Source organism: Oculina patagonica, chromosome 1 (assembly GCF_052425735.1).
Source record: "Oculina patagonica isolate OP01 chromosome 1, crgOcupat, whole genome shotgun sequence".
NCBI classification, from domain to species: Eukaryota; Metazoa; Cnidaria; class Anthozoa; order Scleractinia; family Oculinidae; genus Oculina; species Oculina patagonica.
The window spans coordinates 2,901,195-2,924,431 of NC_135758.1; the positions used below are offsets into that span (position 1 = coordinate 2,901,195).

At 38.8% G+C, this 23,237-nt stretch overlaps 1 protein-coding gene across 3 annotated transcripts; it reads right to left on the reverse strand.

Annotated features, from left to right (window-relative positions):
* Positions 1-53: 53 nt before the first annotated feature.
* On the reverse strand, positions 54-23,237 carry LOC144666797 (GFP-like fluorescent chromoprotein amFP486). 3 transcript variants are annotated; one of them, XM_078528225.1, is made up of 6 exons: positions 23,100-23,237; positions 18,882-18,941; positions 3,626-3,723; positions 3,310-3,528; positions 554-763; positions 54-272 (listed from the first exon to the last, which is right to left on the reverse strand). In XM_078528225.1, the coding sequence occupies exons 1-6, from the start codon at positions 23,124-23,126 to the stop codon at positions 146-148; spliced, it is 741 nt and encodes a 246-aa protein (XP_078384351.1). In that variant the 5' UTR covers positions 23,127-23,237; the 3' UTR covers positions 54-145. The 3 variants fall into 3 exon arrangements, with proteins under 3 accessions (XP_078384351.1, XP_078384501.1, XP_078384424.1); XM_078528375.1 differs by having other exon boundaries at positions 525-763; XM_078528298.1 differs by lacking the exon at positions 18,882-18,941.

Below are 23,237 nucleotides of genomic sequence, written 5' to 3' on the forward strand. Positions count from 1 at the left end.
GGGAGGGGGGAGGGGGGGGGGGGGGTGATCTTCGATGAGAATAAATTCACATCCATGATTGCCATGCATTTCTTTCTTTTAATGTCCTTCCAATATCTGATGGTCAATTCCTGATACATCAAAGCCAAACGGCCGGGACCTGGCTTTAGTAATGAGCTGATGCATCCTCTTGTATTTCAACAGTGTTGCCATTGGCATCTGGCTTGATGTCGCTCCTGACAAGGCAATGCTTTATGAAATGGCTTTTGGGCAATTGCACAGCCTTCTTTGCTCTAAAAAAAAGACAACAAGGGTCAAATAACAGTGTAATGTAGAAAAAGTGCGAAAACCTTGTCGAATTGCTTTATCCAGCCAAAGTTATAACTGAAGAATAAAATTGATTTGTATATGGAAAAACATTGCAGAAATATATATATACCGTTTTGTTTTCTCTCCCTTTACAAATGCCTCAGCATGTTCCAATACTTTTAAACTAACTTCTTTTTAAAACGAGCAGCTAAAAACCTTATTTTAACAGAACTCACTAATCTAAGTGCCTAATATGCCGACGTACTTGTAAGAAGTTCGGTAAACACATTTGTAATTGCTGCCTCCCTCCAGCTTGAGGAACATCGTAACATCGCCCTTTAGTGCTCCGTCGCGAGCAGTCATTTTCTCGGTAGATGGCTCCCATCCTAGCGTCTTCTTTTGCATCACAGGTCCATTGGCGGGAAAGTTTACGCCAACAAATTTGGATTTGTGTACGAAGCATTCTCCATCAAGGCTGTCACAAGAAGGAAAGGAAGGAAGAAAAAAAAAAATGATGGTTAACAATTAGAGTAAACATGTAGTAATCATGCAGTACTTTTGAAAAAATATGAACTAATCATCAGGCAACGGAAAAAGTTGCGACAAAAACGGTCCACAGAATTATTGACAAACTTAAGGGAACGTTCATTTTTTATAGGGTGGGGGCAAAAAATATGGCTTCAAGGGCATGCGAAAAATGTGATATAAAAGCGAGGTCACTCAAAATAATTATCTTTACGTGTTGTATGATGGCATTTATACTAGTACGAAACTTCTACCAGAATACCTAAAATAGTGTTTCTGAGGTTCTGAAAATAAAAAAAAAATTCAGCGAAAGCTATCCCCGGACCCCCTACTTTGTTTTGTTTTTGCTTTTGTTTTTTTTTTGCAACACACAACAATACAATTACTTACAATACTACGCGGACTCTTACATAAACTACTTATTACCGGGTGTCAAAATAGAAAAGAAAACGCTTCAACGTTCACGTTGTGAACCGAGGAGCATCAAGTCGATCTCTTCAACTATTTCGTTGTAAATGCAGCTGACCCGCAGTAACAATCACGTCCCATCAATAAAACGGTTATTCATTGCACTAGCAGTATTATTGCTATTACCACATTGTAATTTTTTGTCTCATATTCTAAATTAAGTTTGATAAGTTTAAATTGTCATCATTTTTTTTTTTTTTGGGGGGGGGGGGGGGGGGAGGGTCATATCAAAAATTTAGGATTACGAATGGGGTCCAAGTTAAAAATTCTTGATGAAGGTTGGAGGGGAAGGGGGGGGGGGGGAGGGGGCATTATGTTTTACATGCAGGCACTGTCACTCAAATCCTACCAGATCCCAAATGTCCTCTTTGAAGTCTTTTCCACAATGAAGCTCTCATGATTTACTGTTCAGCCCATTTATTCTTGCCACTTTAAATTTAAATACCACATTTTTTAATTTCTTCGCATAATCTTGTACCAGCACTTACAACACAAAGGCACATGTGCTTTGGAATTAAAGAAACCACTCTATCATTTGTTTCGCTACGCTGCGTTGCATTTAGACAAATGTAAACCAACAATTATATTAAAATTGTCGCAGAACCTTGACCGGATTTTTCAGTTGGGGCTCTTCTCTGTTTCTGTGGGCCGATCGATTTAATCTCTTAACAGCACCATGCACTTAGGCAGATATGATTTTTCTCTGACTAGAAAACTAACTATCCTACTCTGAGCGCCGCTTTTATTGCAAGCATGCGGAATGGGCTGTGATTGGAATGGTCGATATTGGACGTCCAGACATAACTAATCAATGATAAGTAATCAATGAGTAAAATCGATCAAGTCAATGAGTTATCGATGATTAGTCATGATCATTAATAAGTCATTGATTGTTAACGGCGGCGGCGGTTTAGTTCAGGGATTTAGGCTGCGAATCTAGTTTTTCCTAAAAAAAAAAAAACTTAAGGGTGGCTTTAAATTTAACGGTCAACTGCATTAACCATTACTAATAAACTAAATTGCAGATGCTCCCCAAGTTCCAGTCAGTGCGCTTACTGGACTAAGAACGCCGTACCTATCATTTCGTAATCTGTTTTTGATAACAGATTTCAATGAAACAAAAGCTTAAACTGTTCAAAAAGACCAACGTGCAAACCGAGATTAACTAAGTTAATTACAAGTTCGCCCACACATTCTTTCTGTGGCATTTCGCGTTCTTTTTAACACTTTGAACTTATTTTTTCGACAAAGGAAACTTAAATGCTTTCTCTATCTAAAGAGCAAAAAAAAACAAAACAAAACAATTAAAACAAAAAACGTTAAATTGTGAAAATTTTAACCAGATTTTGTAAAACAGTATTAGTATCAGTATCGCAAAAGTTCGTGTTTGTCCGGATATAGCTCCGAAAGTTTTTACAATTTAACTCAGTTTCTAAGCAGGACATTACAGAGTGGGAAATCAATACAAAGTAAAGAGACTACCAGTTATGCGTACCAGACTTGAAAACGCATCTTTAGTCTTGAATTGTGATAATTGACACTAGAGGATTAAGTCGCGGCATTGTTTAGGGTTGGCGTCTAGCTTTTAGCCGGATTAACTAGAACAATGGTTGTCTATGACTTTTGAGCGTATTAAAATGTGGCCTGGATATTTGGTCCAAAATGTTGTAATAAGCTTCTTGTGGGAACTTTTCAAAATTACCTTTTACATAAAATTTTCGCGATTTTCACAGTTTTACAAATATTGCAAAATTAAACTAGTGTCGCGAAAAATAGGTATCGCGAGCATAAGAAGACGAGAAAATAGAGTGACCGTCGTTATGTCCAGCATTAAAATCGGTTGAATTTACTACTTAAAAAAAAAAAACGTTTAGAAAAGGAAGTTCATAATCACGACATTTTCGAAAATCGCTAAATTTAAGTGTCGAGGAAATATCTGATCTCCCAAATCGTGAAATAAACGTGTCGCGAAAATTTCATGTAATAACTGAGGTATACAAATTGCTCTTGAAAAAAGAAAGTTTGTACCTTATGTGAGCACTGACTGCAGCAATCCCTCCATCTTCGAACGTCATCGACCTCTCCCACGACATGCCTTCAGGAAATGTTTGTTTGAAAAAGTCGGGTATCTCTTCAGGGTAATTAGTGAAACATCTGTTGCCATAACAGAACGCTGCGGACAATATGTCAAACGCAAAAGGCAGAGGCCCTCCCTCGGTGACGCGAAGTCTAAAACGTTGATGTCCCCTGAAAACATAAAAAGAATTGCTCAGAACTGAAGTGTGATAAAAGCGACGTATCTTGATTGTAAATGACTTGAATTTCTGTTCAAAATGGAACTTACTCGTATGGTTTGCCGTTGCCTTCACCTTCAATAGTAAAGTTGTGCCCGTTGACACTGCCATCCATACGATAGACCATCTTCATTTCTTTTTGAATCGCCTGGATTAAAATACAAATATGTCAAGAAAGGCCAACTTGGCACACACTGACTACGTACTGCTGGAGCTTATCCAGGTTTTTCGCAACAAGAAGTGCTTTGGAGTATTGTTACGCCCGCATAGATGGGTTGCTAGTCCAGTGCCAAGTTTATACACCCGGCATTTTCTTTAAGGTTGCCCTAACCGTGCAACTAATATTTCTGAGTCGAGGCATTGTGACATGTGTTGCCTAAGAACACAATAACCCTGGAAAGCGTTCGAATATGGGCCACTAAGTTCGGAGCCAACGTGCTAACTTTTAAACCTTAAGGCCACTGCGTCTCCCAGAAGAAAAAAAAGGACATCGGGTTAACTTTTTCTCAAGATTTGTTACATGTAAAATCTTAGACAGAATATTGTCCTTTGAAATCTTGGCATTTTAAGGGTGTGGCATTGAACTGTGGAAAAGTATGAGGAAAAAATCGTGAAATAAGACTTTTTTTCGAGGGATCTGTATGGCCTCCAATGTAACTATCAAAATTCACTGACTTACTTGCTTTGAATGAGACATGTTGGAATTGAAGCTGATTTGAAATGCCACTCAACAACTCGCGTTAAACTATCAGTTCACAGCTCACTCTTTGCCAATCGAGTGATTAGTTAGTCGACGATGAGCAAACTTTATGGCCAGGTCCAGACAATTAGAAATTGATTGATGATTGACGTGCTGTCAGCCATTGAGCACTATTAATCTTTTAAGTGGATTTGCACGAACCGCGAATCACATGGCTTCCTATGGCATTACAAACTGAAGGATTGCGATCGCTCGTTATCTATCCAAGCCCACGGATGACACACAAAATGTGGAAAATAATGACAAAAAAATGAGGAAAAGTGTATGTTCCGTGTATGTACTCTTTCAAAGGCCTCACTTATTTAGATTTACGTCAGATCAAGTTGATTTAAGTAAGATTAAGTAAGATTAAGTGTTAAGTGTTATAAGCAGGAATCCATCATGGGCCAATAAATGTTCAGGAACGCTTGATCGTACGTTAAATGTCTTGCGTGCGCGTCGTTTAAAAATAAATAGAGCGACGCATAAACGAGCTTTTATAAGACATCATATTTACACTGATGAAGGGGTTTCCCCGAAACGTCTGTTTTTTGTTTTGTTTTTTGTTTTAAAAAAAAACTATCTTTGCACCGGCAAAAACACTTATTGAACATTTATTGTAACTATTGAGTGCTACGCAGCAAAACTCTTTTTATGTGACATTTAATCCATCATGGGCCCTATGTTAAAGATTTATACAAAGCAGCTCAAATTTTTCAAAATTGAGATATTTGGCTTATATAAAGTATGTAGTCTAACTGAAGGTTTGCGGCCGCTCGTTATCTAACCAACCCCACGGGAGACATCCTATATTCTGTCATTTATTGACCTGGCCTTGAATGCCCTTAATTCTTTAATTTGAGCACGCTCACAAAATCTTGTAAGAGGCGTGGCAAAAGATATAACTGTGCAACCCCTCTCTCCTCCGCAGAGGCTCCTTTAGTGGGGGCAGTCCCCCGCGCGCTTTCGTTTCGATTCTCTCCAGGCTTCGCGCGCTTACCTTTCACCTCTCCCCATTTCACAGCCCGTACGGAACACGAAAGAGGCCTCTGCGGAGGAGAGAGGTGCAACCCTAGGTGGGCCAAGTCTTATCTACAGAACTCGATTACTGTTCAGCGCATTTATTCCTGCCACTTACATTCCACACTTTTTTGTTATAATCTCGTACCAGACAAATATTAATGATTCAAAAACTCGTTAATACTTCATAAAGAAGATGCAAAAGCACTTAATGTTTAATGACTGCCTTTATACCTGATAAAAACACGGTTAAACTTTATGTCCAATTTTCGAGGCCAAAAGAACTCCAAATCGAAATATAAGTGCAGGATAAGTTGATATAATTCAGAAGATTTTAAAGCCTTTGACCAAATTCGCAGTTCGTGTTTTGTCAAGTCAAAAACACTCGTCTGCGCCTCGTGTTTTAATTTTGATAAAACAATGCTGCTCATTTATTAAACATTACACAACTTTTTTTTAATTTCAGTTTTAGCTGGGCCTTTTCTGGATTTTTTGGTTGTGGCTTTCCTCTGTTCTTCTGGACTGCTCAATTTAGTGAGTAAACCGAACCACACATTTAGGCTGACAAGTTTACTCGCTGATGATATAACTCAACTAACTGCTCAACTCTGAGCGCCGCTACTAGTATGAATTTACAAAGCCAGACAATGCGCTGTTGGGTCTACATTGAAACGGTGGTGTACTTTCAAGGATTAAGGCCGCGTTTCCCGTTCTTTCTTAGAAACCTCATGGTGGCTTTAAATTCGGTCAACTGCAGAAGCAATGAAAATACACTTAAATTGGAGATTCTTCAAGTTCAAATCACTGAGGTTACTGGACTAAGAACGCCGTACCAATCGTTTCGTAATCTGTTCTCGACTGATTTCAAAGAAACAAAACCTTGAACTGTTCAAAAAGACCAACGCGCTAACCGAGATTAACTAAGTTTAATACTCTTCGTTGAACGTAATCAAATGATTCAAAAGTTCGTGTTTGTCAGGATAGCTCCGACACTTTTAACAATTTAACTTTCTAAGCAGAACTTTTCTGAAGAACGGAATTCAATACAAAGTAAAGAGATTACCAGTTAAGCTACTCGTGCCAGACTTGCAAACGCATCTTTAGTCTTGAATTGTGATAATTGGCACTAGAAGACTAATATAAGCTGCGGTAATGGCACTGGTAGACGGCTAGTTTTAGCCGGATTAACTGGAACAAGGGTTGTCTATGACTTTTGAGCGTATTAATAGAGGCCTGGATATTTGGGCCAAAATGTATAAAACAAAAGGGAACTTTTAGCTGGTAATAAGTTTTTTGTGGGAACTTTTCCAAATTACATGAACTGTTCTTGTTACTGTAAAAAAATGCTCGAGTAAAAGTACTAAAGTACAAATGCTAACACGCGCACTGCATGCTTAGTGATTAACTGGTTTTCAAATTTTGGTCCATGGTGTACCAAACACAGATCACGTTCTCGGCCTAAATTGCCATGTGGATTATAACAAATAAATAACCGTCAAAGAATCAATTATGATAATTATGAAATATCAAAAAGCGTGCAAAATATCAAAGTGTGCAATTAGTCATAACTCCAAGTACGAAAAACGCTCGAAAGTGTGCAAAAAAATCTAAAATGCACAAAATGAGTAATGTGATGAAAAACAACCAAAAGTGCATGCGCCATTTATGTATGCTCTCTCATAGTGATCACTCGATTAAAAACGATTTATGCACCTATCAATGTTAAGCCGCGGGGGGGGGGGGGGGGGGGGATTACGTTGGATTAGGTTAAAGATTAAAATTGCATTAACAGAGCAGGAACCCATTACTACTAGTTTGAAAAAATATATCTTCGATCTCTGCGTGGCACTTGTAATTGTGAAAATTGAGTATAAACTTTGTTTAAAGTGCCAAGTTAAACCGAACCGAACGTTTCGAACAATAGACGCCGAACGCTTCGGGCTTAGCCCCTCATTAGTGGTAAAGTGATCGTTTAAAGGGTGGGTCTCTAGAATGCGCGCGCGCGCGCGAGAACCTCAATAAAAACGAAAATCTGAGTTGAGGCCGCGCGGTAATGGCAGGTCCCAGGTTGGAAAATTAAACGCTCTCCTGCCTCTTTCTTTGCTTGTTAACACCGCGGACCCGTGCGTCGGCTGTGCTGTGTTTGTTTGAGCTGAAATGCACTGCGACGGAGAGGCCCAGCGCACTCTTGGTGATGCTTCGTAGATGTTCGCCAAAACGTACTCTCAAAGTGCGCCCAGTTTCGCCGATGTAAATGGCAGGGTAGCGACGGCAGGAGATGCTGTAAATACGTCTTTAGGACGAGCAAGTGAACAACTCCCGGATGTTATAGATAGAATCGTTTGGGCCCTGAAGGTTGGTGTTACTAGAGAAGTGGCCAAAAGTACGACAGCGGAAGTTTTCACAGGGATAAGACCCTGCGCTTGTGGTAGCAGGATTTAATTGTATTTTTTTTGTAGTGCAATAGAAAGAGAAAAAAAAACATATCAACCCAGCAAGCACTTGAACCAGACCGTTCGATATGGAGTTTATCGTACTCAATACTTGGACACGCCGTTTTCCACAAGCCTCGAAGAGTATATGTCCATTTTTTTTCCAGTAGAAAACTCCAGTGGGTGTCACCTCGAACGACCGACATAATGTGTCGGTCCTTTTGTTGCAAGGTACCTGCTTATGTACCGGTCCGATGGCCAAAAGCAAGGCTTTGCCAACACATGTCACAGTATTCAAAGACGTTACCGGTTTAAGAAAGAATAAACTTTCTCTTGTGACCTTTCAGTGATGCTGAAGACAAGCCAGTGATAATGTTGCAATTGCTGATCAGCGACAAATAGCACTAGACTAGCATGATTGTCAAACTATGCTAATATCACTGGGGCCAGTGGCTAATATACCACTTATTGACTTAGAACACTTGTTTTTTTTCTTATAAACTCTGCTATGTTATATTATAAAGATTGGTGGTATCAATACTTGTGGAAGCCGTATAATAGTTTGGTTTTGTACAGCAATCCAACTGAGTAAAAACTATAGGACAATGACAATAATGAATATTTTCTTCCATTTTTAGATTGGAAACTTATTGAGACCAATGAAGAGAGTCTGTATGCTAAAATTTAAAGGTCTTCAAGAAGTGATACGAAAAGTAAGCTGTTTAACCTTCAACACTTCTCTTTCGTAGTACCTTATTATTATAATTTAATATCACACCCAAAATGCTCATTACGTCTAATTAATTGGACAACAGCTAGATGATCTGATCTTGCAGTTTTCGTTCATAGCCACGATGTCCGTGGATACTGCAAAAGGCAGTTATCTTGACAACGCTCACGATTTGCCAAGCAACTGTGGGATAGCCACCAAGTGTTCTGCCTTCATTCGGAACACAGAGGACCCGCGTGCCCGTTTTTCACCTAACGGTGCTGTCATTTTGTAACACACCGGTGGAAAGCCTCTGTTACTGGCTACACACATAAGTCGTCCAACAAGTACGTAAAGTATATGCAGATATGAACACGTTGTATTTGCTGTATTTATATTGAGCACCCCTCTTCGAATAAGCTAGTCTCCACACTATTCCGTTAGGACATGTACTCGAAGTACACGAAGCTTTTGCTGGAGATGTGTCAAGTCCACAAACCTATTTACTTTTATTTATAGGTTATAGAAAACATCTAATCTTGATAACTTGACAAAGGCTGAAAGTGGTTAGTTTTTTAGGCTAGGCCATTTCAAATTAGTTAGTCAATTTGTAACATCTCAATTGAAGAACCAATATTTAATATAAAGAAGATTCCAAAAGCCGAAGCCAACCCACATTGTTTTCAAGCTTTTTGTTGCGGTTCATGCCCATACAGTAGTCTTGTTTCCAAGACTAAATAATGGCATTGCCAAGGAAATCCAGGTTTCAGACCGCTACCCATTAAGGAATACCAAGACAAGAAAATAAAAGAACCATTCAACTCGTCTGTCTATAGCCTTTCACCATGACGATGAAACTTAGTCATTGACTCTCAAGTATGACTTGTAAATTAAAGGAGTAGACACGTTTTCATTGTCAATTCATACTAATATTATTTTACTTGTTAAACTAAGTTTTGTCTGTTTGGTTGTTCCTTATGATTTTTTAAACGTTTCATTAGCAGAGGTTCTGCCCTCTTAGCTTTTTTATTTTAATTTCTTGCTGATGGTAGTGGGAAGGTGGCAGGAGTATAGGGGTGGAGAAACCCTGTGCCATTCGTCCCTTTGAGAGGGCAATGTCTATCAGGAAGCAATTTATCTTTTTAAAAATCTCATTTCTCTATGACTTGGCAGATGAATGCCTTAAGAACAAGAGAGTTGTAGAATGTTGGCATTGCTTATCGAAGACGTATAACGGGTTATCGGTCGACTTTTTTACCGAAGAATGATTAAAAAAGATTTCTTTTTTCCATTTTTTTTTTTTTTTTTTACCAATGTCAATTATTTTAACTATTTTTGTATATCTTTCGTGAAGCCAATGCATCGTTTTTGTGGAAAAGATTTTTTCCATTTGCCAAGCTGCTTGCTGGATTCAAAAACTGCCTTCAATTTGGGCTAGCTATTCCTTCATATCTTCAAAACTGGGTCAGGTGCGTTGCAAGTGCAATGCTTTCAGATGCTTAAGATGCTAAATATCAGAAGATTTACAAGGAAGTTCATACCCTTTTACAGGAATTGAGAAGGAGTTGAATCTGCCATTTCAACAGTGATGCTGGAAAAGAAGCCATTGATTACTAAGTAAAGCCAAAAGATGGAAATGGATTATCAACACGGATGTAAAGAAACAAGTTACAAACCGGATTAGACCAGGTTTACTTGTCACTTTATGCCATTTTAGACGAACTGATTTCGTACGCTTTTAAGAGAAATTGTGCTGTACTACCTTTTAGTTTGTGCTGACCCTTGCTCTTGCAACCAAAACAACACCATTAAACTGTCATTTTACAAGTTGTGAAATGCCTGAAACTTTCGAAGTAAAAGAAAGTAAATCAATCATCCATTCTTCCATGAAATTTATTGAGACCAGTGAAGGGAATTTGTATGTTAAAAACAATGACAACACTCTTCAGTTAGTAATAAGAAAAGTAAAACGTCCTACTCTTAAACACAACACTCGACTCAAGCCAGAGCTCGAGCCAGGACCGCCCAATCTAGCTCAATATAAGGCCGCCGCCTTTTTTTGTCCTGTTGAATGCTTCTACGAAGGTCACTGCGAAAGACCGACAAATTGATTCTAAAGTGTACGTAGCCATATACCAACCTGGTTGCAAAGAAAAAAAGCGTTGCCATTAAATGTCTGTCATTCAAAGGCGGTCTCCAATTTAAGGAGGACAAGACATTTAATGATCTCGACGAAACATTAAACAGGATACGAGATACCTTTCGCTTATGAAGGGTTTATTTTCACTGAAGTTCACGCTGTTTCCAAGGAAGAACAGATGAACTTAAGTGTATGTCCTTACTATGCATATCAAACATGTGAGGCATCAGACATCAGCAAAGCTGCAGCTTCCTCTCTAGAGAAGGGAAGACCAGGCGTGGGTTTGTAGAAATCGTCGATTTTCATTTGACAGGAATATAACTAAAAAAAACTTAGTAAAACTACTGCTTATAAGACTTAAAAGATCGATCGATAAAAAGAAAGACAGTCAAACAGACAGACAGACAGACAGACAGATAGACAAACAAACAGATAGATAAATAGATAAATCAACAGCGAGCTATTTTTGTCAGCATACACTTCCGCACTAACGAACATGTGATGCAAAAGAGGACGATTATTATTATTATTATTATTATTATTATTATTATTATTAAATTAAATAGAAATTTCCTTTCTTGTATCACCCTTAATGGAAACTGCTTCGTGCACAAATCCAAATTTGTCAGCGTTTACTTCCCCACCAACGGACCTGTGATGCAAAAGAAGACGCTAGGGTGGTAGCCATCTACCCAGAAAATAACTTTCCGCGATGGAACACTAAAGGGCCATGTTACGATGTAAATAAATAGATAGATTGACAGACAGAAAGAGCGACAGACAGAAAGAGAGAGACACAGACAGACAGACAGACAGACAGACAGACAGACAGACAGACAGACAGACAGATAGATAGATAGATAGATAGATAGATAGATAGATAGATAGATAGATAGATAGATAGATAGATAGATAGATAGATAGATAGATAGATAGATAGATAGATAGATAGATAGATAGATAGATAGACAGATAGATAGATAGAAAAATATTGGATTTTAAGGCTGAAACCCTCTATAAATAACTTAGTTGTATAAAAACCATAGCTTGCATATATTTATATATATATTTAATTAATTTTGTTTTCGTTTTTCTTTATATCTGTATTTTTGTGGTATGTATATATTTTTTACCCGTTGCTGCATATTTCCCATTACATGTGACGTTGTTACGTCACAATATGTTAACCGTTGACACGAATTTGAATTTTGTATGTTATTGATGTAAGTAGTTTATGCCTCTAACGCTCCTGATGAAGACCGTGATGGTCGAAACGTTGAGCGAATAAAACCAACTTAGCTATCGGAGTTGGCCTCTTGACCATTACATTTCAACTTTTAGATAGATATATAGATAGACAGACAGACAGACAGACAGACAGACAGATAGATAGATAGATAGATAGATAGATAGATAGATAGATAGATAGATAGATAGATAGATAGATAGATAGATAGATAGATAGATAGATAGAAAACTTTATTTAACGACGGTAGCTTTGTTCAAAAATTACAAATAATTGCACTTTTGTTTTTCACAAAAGCCGTCAATTACTATATTAAGAGTGTATCCATAAGAGGACCAGGCAACAGGTGATACAGCTCATATCACCGATTTCGCCCAAACTTAGCATAAATGTTGGGTATGGTGAGCTATTTACTGTGACAAAACATCAGCTCAAAGTATTTTATTCCCTTCAAGTTATGGCACCTTTTGCAAAAATGGCCATTTTTCACTAATTTATGCATATTTAATTAGCTGACTTTGATTGACCAGTTCCACAAGAAAAAAAGGCTTCTGAAAATAAATTTCGCTGCATTATATTCTGTGGTTATTAGGCTTTAAGTACAATAATTCACTTCAACCGTCTGATTTGATTTCTTCTCCTCAAACGGTCTTTTGGAAGGTACACATTTCGTACTGTTGGAAATAGCCTTTAACTAGTGCCCAATATCTCCCATGAGCAACAACTTATATACATTATTCTTACATGGGTAATGAAATCCATCATTAAACTTCACAAAAATGCAACAAAATGTCTGGGGATTTCAATATTCTATTAGTATTGAGGAACTAAACACACGTGACTTAACGATTTCTTGCTATTTCATCAAAATTCACCGAAACACAGAAGCCATTTATTTGCCTCAATTTGGCACAAAATCGGTACGAAATAGTTAATCAAGCATAAATTTATAGATAACAATCAAAATATTGGCGAAGATTGGCAGTTAGGGCATTTTTCGGAGCGTTTTCAGAGCCATATAATTCGGCAATGTTGTGATAGTAAATGTAAAAATAGCAGCGAAAGATTTTCTTCAAAACCTCGCTCAATTCAACATTTAGGCACATCAAAGTTAAGAAACAAGAAAGTAATACTACATACATGCCACTTATCGACACACAGATGCTTTCTTTTGAAGAATTTGTTCTTCCTCGCTGCAATTCGATCCTTCGATCGATCTCAATTGACATGTACTGTTGCTTTGAGGCGCGATGAACTTAGCCAATACATCGTGGTTCATCCTTCGTGAAAGGTGTAAACAGGTTGTCAATAAAGTCATTCAAAGAGCTGTTTAAAGTTCACGGAAGGGCACTTGTCTCAGCCAGTTTGAATGAAATAAATTTAACTGGAAAATAAACAGCCGCCATGTTGTATTTGTACCTTTGAGCCTGCCGTTTCAGTCAGCGGTAAAGCCGTACACTTGGGCAAGTACGTAGTGTAGTCATCATATATTTGTTTGACTAAATCCTATATAGGGATGTTCATAGAGGGGATACATAGCCTAGCCCTACACAGCTATACACGCCTATACATAGCCCAACACAGCTATACACAGCTATACACACGCGTGTTCATTTGCTTTTCCTTCGCAAATGTTTGTTTTCGTCGGAATAAGTAGCGGATGGTGTTATCTACCCTCTGAACAACCGGGGCTTGATCTTAGCCTTGTAAGTAGTGTGCGTTTCTTGTAAAAGTGAGAATTTTTTTCAACTTCTCCATTGAATTTTTTTGATAAATAGTTGAAGAGAAATACACTGGATGCAGTGTAATGTATGCGATGCAATTGATGCTCTGAAATTGAGCTCTGAAATGTCGGAAACCATTAAATAATCAGAGCAAGTTTTTCCATCTTATATCAGGTTAAAACTAGTATGTTTATTGTTGTTTTTTTTGTTGTTTCTGTCTTTTTTGGGAGGTGGGGGAGGGGGTGAATATGGACATTCGACGAAATGGCGGTCAGGTTGTCAGCCTGGCCTGTGTACATCTATTCCTTCTGTTCAAATCGTCTATATTATATTACACTTTGGCAGCTAGGAGACTGAATTTGTACCCACTCTCTTTTTCGGGATCGCACAAAGTTCTCCATCTGTCCATTTACCGATAAACGTCATTACTGCAGTTTTATTAATTTGTTTTATTAATTTGTTTTCCTCCTGAATGCCCACATTGCAAGTGTCGACGAAATGCGGCTTCAAATGATAATTTTCTTCATCACCGACTCAATTTAAGTGGCTATGTGAGTTACAAAGACGCGAATGCAGACTTTTGTAGAGAGCTTAAACCCCGCATTAAAACTAAACAAATTTATTGTAAAACTAGGACTACGCAAGACGGCAAAACTTATTAGCTAATGTTTCAACCAGCACAGGTAGCCTTCTCCAAGCTTGCTCGGGATCGTACTGGGCGAATATTGGCCCTCGGTCTTTTTTGTACGGACCTCGCTGCGCTCGATCCGTACTGTTAAGACCTCGGGCCAATATTCGCCCAGTACGGCCCTCGCGCGTGGTTAATAAGAGATTTATTTCACGACTGGAAACTTTGTGTATTAAGAATTGCTACCCGGTAGATGTCGTGGAAAACAATATGCGGCAAAACTTTTACGCGCGCCAAAGGAGTTAAAATTATTTCTGTGTTGAAGGTCATTTCATTTTCAAAGCAATAAAAACTCCGAAAAATTTTTACAAAAAGAAATCTTGCAAAAAATCTTGCGCTAAATCGCGCGGGAATTAGTGCGGGGTCATCTGGGACAAAACCCGGTCCAATACTTGGAAAATATCGGCCCTCGCGGGACCGGAAATAAAGTAATCTGATTGGCTGATTTAGTTATTGGCCCTCGGACCGCCTTAGTCGTGTAATAACTGTATATATTTGCTGCGCCATATAGACTGCGTCCCTAAAGGCATTTCGTACGTGAATTCTTTGTTCAGTTCAGCACAGACGCTCCCCCAACTAAAGCACTTGCGCAAGAAACGATTACAAAACCTACCTCGCTATCCACCGTATAGTGATTTATCTCGTGGTAAACGTTATTCTCCAATTTTGCTGAGTTATTCATTTTTTCCCATTTATGCCCCGGGGTAGGGGAATTTGGTCAAAAAATGTAATCGTTATGCGCGGTATTAATCACTATTCCCGCCAGGGAAGGGGAATTTGAACAAGCAATAAAAAAGTACAAATGTCTGGAAAGTAACTGGGAGACGTTGAAATTTTGATCTATTTAACTGTGTAGCGTCTTTTATGCTTTTTGGGGGTGGCACCCTGAAGAAGGCAGTATTGCCGAAACGTCGGAGCAGTTTTATATCGCCATTTAGCGTCATTTTGGAACATAAACAATTATTTTGATTTGGTTGCCGTGCATGCCGACCGTTAGCCTGCGTAGCAGGCGTCTGTGTAGTTTTTAGCACGCGTAAAAGAGTGCGCGATCGCGAGAAGGCCACGCGAGGTAAAATCGAGGAGACGCCGTCTTCTCGATTTTTTCCTCGCGTGGCGCTCTCGCGCCTTTCGCGTTTCTCCCATGCGCGCGCTAGAAACTAACGAGGCCTGCCACGCAGGCTAGCCGACCGTTGAACAGAAAAAACAAGAACTCTGTCTCGGTGAAAGTCAAATGGAACAGTATTTTTTCTGGAAAATCTCTTCGGAGATTGACGGAACGTCAGAAATTTTCTTACCATTTGTAAGAGCTTGTAAGGTTTCCCAGTTCTAGTTTCCCATGCATCAGGTCTCCCATCAACGGAAAGAAATAACAGGAAACTGAGCTACAAATGGTAAGCGACATCTATTTCGGTTAGTTTGCTAATTTTGGAAAGAAGCCTTTCCATTTTTCAGTGGTCATTCCAACCGGTTCTCTCCAACAAATGGTAAGCACCCTAGAGTTCGTTCAGCATCACATTGCGGTAAAAACGTCAAGCTGTAGCGGAGGAAATTGTTTTCCCTACGACAATTTGAAAATATTCTCATTTTCATCACAAACGCATCCAACGAACACTCGGGGAGGAAAAGCTGATCGCGCGTGTGGTGTGGTCACGCGTGATGGACGCGTGATGCCCAGTGAACAGCCGTACCGCTGACTGAAACGGCAGGCTCAAAGGTAGAAATTCAACATGGCGGCTGTTTATTTTCCAGTTAAATTTATTTCATGCAAACTGGCTGAGACAAGTGTCCTTCCGTAAACTTTGAACAGCTCTTTGAATGACTTTATTGACAACCTGCTTACACCTTTCACGAAGGATGAACCACGATGGATTGACTAAGTTCAGCGCGCCTCAAAGCAACAGTACATGTCAATTGAGATCGATCAAAGAATCGAAGTGCAGCGAGGAAGAACAAATTCTTCAAAAGAAAGCATCTGTGTGTCGATAAGTGGCATGTATGTAGTATTACTTTCTTGTTTCTTTACTCTGATGTGCCTAAATGTTGAATTGAGCGAGCTTGTAAAGAAAATCTTTCGCTGCTGTTTTTACATTTGCTATATCACAACATTGCCGAATTATATGGCTCTGAAAACGCTCCGAAAAATGTCCTAACTGCCTTTTCTTCGCCAATATTTTGATTGTTATCTATAGATTAATGCTTGATTAGCTATTTCGTACCGAGTTTATGCCAAATTGAGGCAAATAAATGGCTTCTATGTTTCGATGAATTTTGATGAAATAGCAAGAAATCGTTAAGTCACGTGTGTTTAGTTCCTCAATACTAATAAAATATTGTAGTCCCCAGACATTTTGTTGCATTTTTGTAAAGTTTAATGATGGACTTCATTACCTATGTAAGAATAATGTATATAAGTTGTTGCTCATGGGAGATATTGGGCACTAGTTAAAGGCTATTTCCAACAGTACGAAATGTGTACCTTCCAAAAGACCGTTTGAAGAGAAGAAATCAAATTTGACGGTTAAAGTGAATTATTGTACTTAAAGCCTAATAACCACAGAATATAGTGCAGTGAATTTTATTTTCAGAAGTCTTTTTTTCTTGTGGAACTGGTCAATCAAAGTCAGCTAATTAAATATGCATAAATTAGTGAAAAATGGCCATTTTTGCAAAAGGTGCCATAACTTGAAGGGAATAAAATATTTTGAGTTGATGTTTTGCCACAGTAAATAGCTCACCATACCCAACATTTATGCTAAGTTTGGGCGAAATCGGTGATATGAGCTGTATCACCTGTTGCATGGTTCTGCCCTGTTCTCTCACGGGCACACTCTTAATTACATTAAAAAAATAGTGACTAGATAGATAGATAGATAGATAGATAGATATTTCCTTTGTTGTGACAGCTTTAATAGAACCTGCTTCGTGAACAAATCCAAATTTGTCAGCGTTCACTTTCCCCCCAACGGACCTGTGATGCAAAAGAAGACGCTAGGTTGGGTGCCATCTACCCAGAAAATGACTACCAAGTGCCCGATATTTAATGGTGGCTCTCCTTCAGTTGTCCAAACTATTCGGGAGTCTAATGGCCGGCAAGGCCAGATGCACGAGGAAAGGAAAATGAATAATCACCATAGGAATCCTTTCTCATTTCATAATGCATAATAGGAAATGTTTTAGACCAGTGGAGAAAATTCAAAGTTTCAATGGACGTCACCTCGAACAACCAACAATATCTTAAAATGTACGTAAATACTTTTGTAGCAAGATCCTTGCCCATATACCGGTCCTGTAGCCAAGAAGGGCGTTGCAAGCAAATGCTAGGCATACCAAGACGGCTTCCCAATTGAGGAGAACAATCCGTCACTCTGACCTTTAAGCCGTAATGCTAAAGACATGCTATTGATTTTCAAGTAAGGTTGCCATTGCTAATCAGCACAAATTCACCTAAGACATGCAACAAATACCGGTAAGACTAGCAACATGTTAATTGTCAAATATCATGTTTGTATGGCACAAAACGATTTGGAACCCGGCCGCGACTTTTTTTCGATGTTGTTTGGATATAATTTGCTTTGCTATATTTTGTAGTCTAGAGGCATCCATAATTATTGAAGTCGTACAGAAGCTTCTACAGCAAATCAAATGTGGATTGGAAAATAATGGGATGAAAATTATATTACGTTAATTATAAAAATGTATATTTTCTTTCTAATTTCATATTTATGTTATTTTTTACCGATGTAAAGAAATTTATTCTATAATGTTCGCTTTAGGTTATTGTTAAAAAGCTTCATAAAGTAACAGGATTATGTCCTGTATTCAAGTAGGAGTCTGACAGATATTGGCATGATGAAGAGAAAAGAACAGCTTAGGTGTGCGAGAAAATGGCGCTAGTTGCGCTAATGGAGCTACAATGCTTGCAGGAAATACCACGCATTAACATAGCCTCATAAATATGTAAGAGGTTCATGAAAGAGTTCAACCAAACAACCCAAACCCTACGGCACCAAGTCCACCACACACCGAAAACAATTGCTACTCTAGGCAATTACTCTCCATTATTTGCCCATAAAACAGCTGCTTCTCACTTGTGAACCAGTGCTTTACATTCAGCAAAGGTTTAGCTTATGCAAAATAAAGCACTTGTTTGTCGCAAAGTTCTGTTAAAAAGGGAGCCCGAGATCTACGCTGAGGTCAACACAGTACTAAGCCGAAAATTTTTTTAAAACTATTTCGAATGTGCGTCCATACACATGTCAGCTGCAATATTGAGCTAAAAAATATGTATTCCAATATGATGGAATCTCTAAAAAGCCTGTCAAGAGCTCTGCCAACATTCCTTGCCAGCAAATGTTTGGCTTACAAGTACAGCTTCCCATTTAAGGAGAACAACCCGTGATGCTGAAGCTAAGCCATTGATTCCCAAGCAAGGTTGCAATGGCTGATCAGCACGGATGCATCGAAATCAGGCATCAAACAGCAGCAGACACATCTTTATTGACAGCTAATATTTTTCTAAATCCGTTTGCTAGCAGAAGCAGTTTAATTACAAAAACGAAGATTACATTAATTTATTAATAAGGCATTTAAATAATTTTCTCAATTTACCCTTGATAATGGCGTCAGGTGGTCGCCGAAACGTCGAGAAATAATATCGTTTGTGTTTACCTGTGTGTGTATAACAAAATCACTGTTAATACGAATAACGAAGATGATGGTAAGTATAGTAAGTCATATGTGGTCATCAAGGATAGATCTGTGAGGGGAGGACGCGTACGGGTCCATGGTTTTAAGCCATGTGCCATTTTTCTTTGGCAAGCCCCTTAGGGGAGAACATTGAAGGTCCAGGATTGGCGATTCTGGGAATGTTCTATCCGTGCGGCATCGCTAACCCTCCTTTATAACAGCTTCGGAACTGACCGCTTGTGGAAGAAGCAAAGCATATAATTAAAATGGGAGAGACTTTCGGAGAGCGAATGATAAAAATATGAATTATTAAATGGTAGCGGCGTCAAGTAAAGTGGGTGGGTGATAAAGTCAGATTCCACTGGGGCCCTGCGTCCAGGATGGTTGCATTGACAGTCTGGTAGTTTCAATAATAAAACTAACTTAATATCGTAGTAAAAGTTAAAAAGATGGTTGTTAAAAGGGTTAGGTAGATCGCAACTAGGCTCTTAAGGAACTAAAGGGCCGGTTAACTTTAAAGCACATAATAAAGGTTTAGGTGTGATGGCCATTTGTGTAGCATGGAATGTAAATTCGTAGAGTCCTTTTCGGAAGGATGTCTTTGTCTAGCTGACGGCAAACGTTGGAAAAAAAGGTACGAATTCCAGTCCTCGAGCCAGGCCAAATGGCCTTCGATGCGGCGTTTCCTTTGTAGGAAAGGGTTTAAATGACAGTAAAGTTGATGTAATGTATATGAAATGATTCATATATGACCTCGCTCCCAATGTGTGGCTTCAATAGCTCAGTTGGTAGAGCATCGCACCGGTATCGCAGAGGTCACGGGTTCGAATCCCGTTGAAGCCCCGAAATTTTTTCAGGCTTCTTTATTTCCAATTGCTTAAATTGGAAATTCACTGCGATGATCATTTATCACTTTCACGACAGTAAAGTTGTTGGAATAGAGAGGCGTGTACATGGTACAGTTTGGACGACGGAAGATCATCGAAGTAAATACATTCACGTTTGAGAGTCCTATTTTAGGCTTTAGGTGGCACCTTTCCGTGATCAATATGATCCTCCACGCTAGGATCCATGGAAGTCGGTGGCATCGATGCTCTAAAACAAATTTACCGGTTGAAAAAAAATCAACTGGTACTGGTTAAAACACAGCCGGTAATGGTTGCATGTGTTGTGTGAGAGAGACCATTTTGGTTACTTTCAAAGAAAAGAATAGCGAGACAACTATTTCCCAGCATGGTACAGAATATCCTGAACCAACAGCCTGTACGATAAGTTTGCGATACTGGTTGTGTTGCCGGTACGGAAAGGGCCGATCGAAGGCTTCTTTGATCGAGGGAACTGTGGAATGGTTTGCTGTTGGTGGCCATGGCTACAGGAACGTCTACTTTTAAAGTTGTAACGGTTGAAGCAGAATGGCAGGAGTTTGCAGGTTCAAGTGATCGTGCTAAAAAAGATGCATACTGATTTAAGCCTTGAATCACGCTCTGACGAGATTCCGTGTAGAGGAAAAACAGATTTACACATTTTATCGGAAAAGTCTTGCAGTACGGGAAGTGATGTGACTTTTGGAACGAAATTGGCAGGATAGTAACAACAGTGCCAAAAAAAGGGCGCAAAGCAAAATAACAAAACAAAAAACAAAAAACAAAACAAAAAACACAAAATAATAAAACTAAACAGAGAATACAGTATAAATTAGAATAAACAATTGAATTCACGGTAACACTGGGTGTTGTTTAAGGCTGGTTCTCATATGATCGCCCAGATCGTCTCTGTCGCTTCTGTCGTTTGCAAAGTCTGAGGTGATTGGAGCAAGCAAACTTTTTGAAGCGACAGAAGCGACAGAGACGATCGGGACGATCATATGAGAACCAGGCTTTAGAATAAAAAGCAGGAAAATGCAACTTTGAGTCTAGGCTAATCAAGGCATAACTAAGTATATCTTTTTAATGATATTTTAATTGTTCGTATGTATGTTTTTAGGTCATTTCTGGGTTATTTTTAAGAAGTGCGTTGTGTGCAGCCCTTGAAAGCTAAATCGGAATTGTCAAACAGTCATCGGCGCCTTTCGCGTAAAAGGAAATCTTGAAAGATGAACGTTAATTCGTTTGTCTCACGATGGAATCACTTTGAGGTGTTCAAAGAAAATCTGATTGGTAACATTCTGGCCAAGTTTGACAATTTCGATTTTGTTTTTCTTTTCCAAAGTTCCAGACCATGATTACAGGCGGCCAATCTTCACAAAACAACCAATGATTAACATATAGAAACATCAGTCTGAACGCCTTAAGCACAACTGTATTAATTATTGCCAAGCCTAAAAAGTAATGCAGGTTAGTCATGCATTTTCTTAAAACAAATCTAAGTACATGTCCCTTTGACCAAATTAAAATAGTCATCGGATTCATTGTTGAGACGAGAATCTTCAAAACCGGATGTCATGATAGTTCAATAAAAAAAGGGAGGGGATGTCTTTTTTATAATGATCTTGAAGCTATTGCCCAAGCAAGAGTGTATAATCACCTTTTAACTCAGTACCAAATCCAGTTTAGTATCATATTCCATTTCCAGGCCATTTGCCTGATTAAACCTACAGTTTGATCATGATGGTTGGTTATTAAAACCCCGCCTGCTAACTGATGCAAATGGACCGTTTTGTTACTGACTCTTGATTTAGGGTCATTTAAGGCCCATGTTTATAATGACGCAGTATGCATGGGCAGAACCTCAATGCAGTAAAGCTGCGTTTAGAGTAAACCCGAAAGATGTTTAGAATAAACATGTTTTACCTTAAAGCCTGGTTTTCACTAGTGAGGCAAGAACAAACGCAAGTACACGCGCAATCATGCAAAAAGGACAAATTTCGATCCTTGTGCTTGTCAAAATGCAATGCGCTTGTGCTTTTGCTTGAGTCGAAGCCGTTTTCACGGTGAAAAAAGAGCTGTTATCCTTGAGCTTGTGCTTGCGCTTGTGCTTGCGTCGCAAGTGAAAACCAGGCTAAACATGCTTGTTATTGCATTGTTCATATTAGGGTCAGTTTCAAACACGTTTCATGCCTGGTGTGTAATTAATGTGGTTTCACGGTACTTGAACATTAAACCCGAGACGTGTTTAGAATTATATTAACATGTTTAGGATGTTTAGATGTTTAGAATAAACATGTTTCACCTAAACATGCTTGTTATTGCATTGTTCACATTAGGTGTCAGTTTCAAACACGTTTCATGCCTGGTGCATGTGTAATTTATGCGGTTTTACAGTTCTTGCATAAATCTTGTACACTTTAACAGAAAAATATTTCTCGAAATTACTATGAACATTACCGTCAATTCTTTGGTTTTGTGTCAATTTTCAAGCCGTTCGGAGCACTGAGGGCTTTCCAGCGTTTAGCAAAAAGGCAATATATTGTCAGTATTTGCGCTATCTTCGGTACAAGAAGAATTGTTTGTGAATTTTGAATTTGCATTGCAATGCTGTGCGCTTGTATCCACCGTCGTTAACTTTCGTGGCGATGTTCTCCCAAATATTTTGCTTTCTACCCATCGCCGATAATTCCTCTTGTATCGCTTTGTCGTCCCGTATTTAAAATAAACGTTTGGTCTCATAGTAGGCCCAATATTGGTCGCCTTCTCTCCGCATGTCCGCCTGTGTTAACGCGTTTCGTCTGATCGAGATTGAAACTACCTCGTGAGGTTGTTTCAACCATGCTCAGAATAAATAGGTTTCAATCATGATTCGCGCAAAGCACCGTCTGTTGTGAACATGTTACGTTTTATTCGTGATCAGATTAATCATGTTTCAGCCTAGTGTGAACACAGCATAAGATAATAGTGGGTTTTAATATAATTAAAATGACTTTAAGTGTGGCTCCAATAAAGTCAGACGCTACCTGGCAGAAAGAATTGTAGTAGTGATTTTTTTTATATGGTCGTTTACGCAAGCCGATTAGCATAGGTTTAGTCATACGTTCAAGTGTGTCTGGCTGGAATCGCTTTCCATACATATTGAAGCTGCACAATGTGTAAACATTATTTCCGCCAGCAGAGTTTCGTTATTCAAACTACAACACAATCAGTTAGCTCAGTTTTGAGATTTGCCCTTTAAACAACACTTTTACTTAACAGCAGACTTTTCACTTACCTGCTTTGAAAGAGAAATGTTGAGCATAAAATGCTTAGCAGTCGTAGTTCACTATGTCACCGAGTTACTTAATTGCCAAGATTTCATTGCTGCCGATCCTGTTGCGACTGTCTAAAAAAATGAAATATCCAAGCCTAA

Excerpts from the sequence above, each read along its gene's own strand:
- LOC144666797 (XM_078528225.1), bottom strand. The coding sequence starts at position 23,126 with ATGCTCAACATTTCTCTTTCAAAGCAG. Across the intron at positions 18,942-23,099 it reads ACATTTCTCTTTCAAAGCAG|GTAAACACAAACGATATTAT; the intron begins GTAAGTGAAAAG and ends ATACACACACAG. Across the intron at positions 3,724-18,881 it reads ACCTGACGCCATTATCAAGG|GCGATTCAAAAAGAAATGAA; the intron begins GTAAATTGAGAA and ends ATTTTAATCCAG.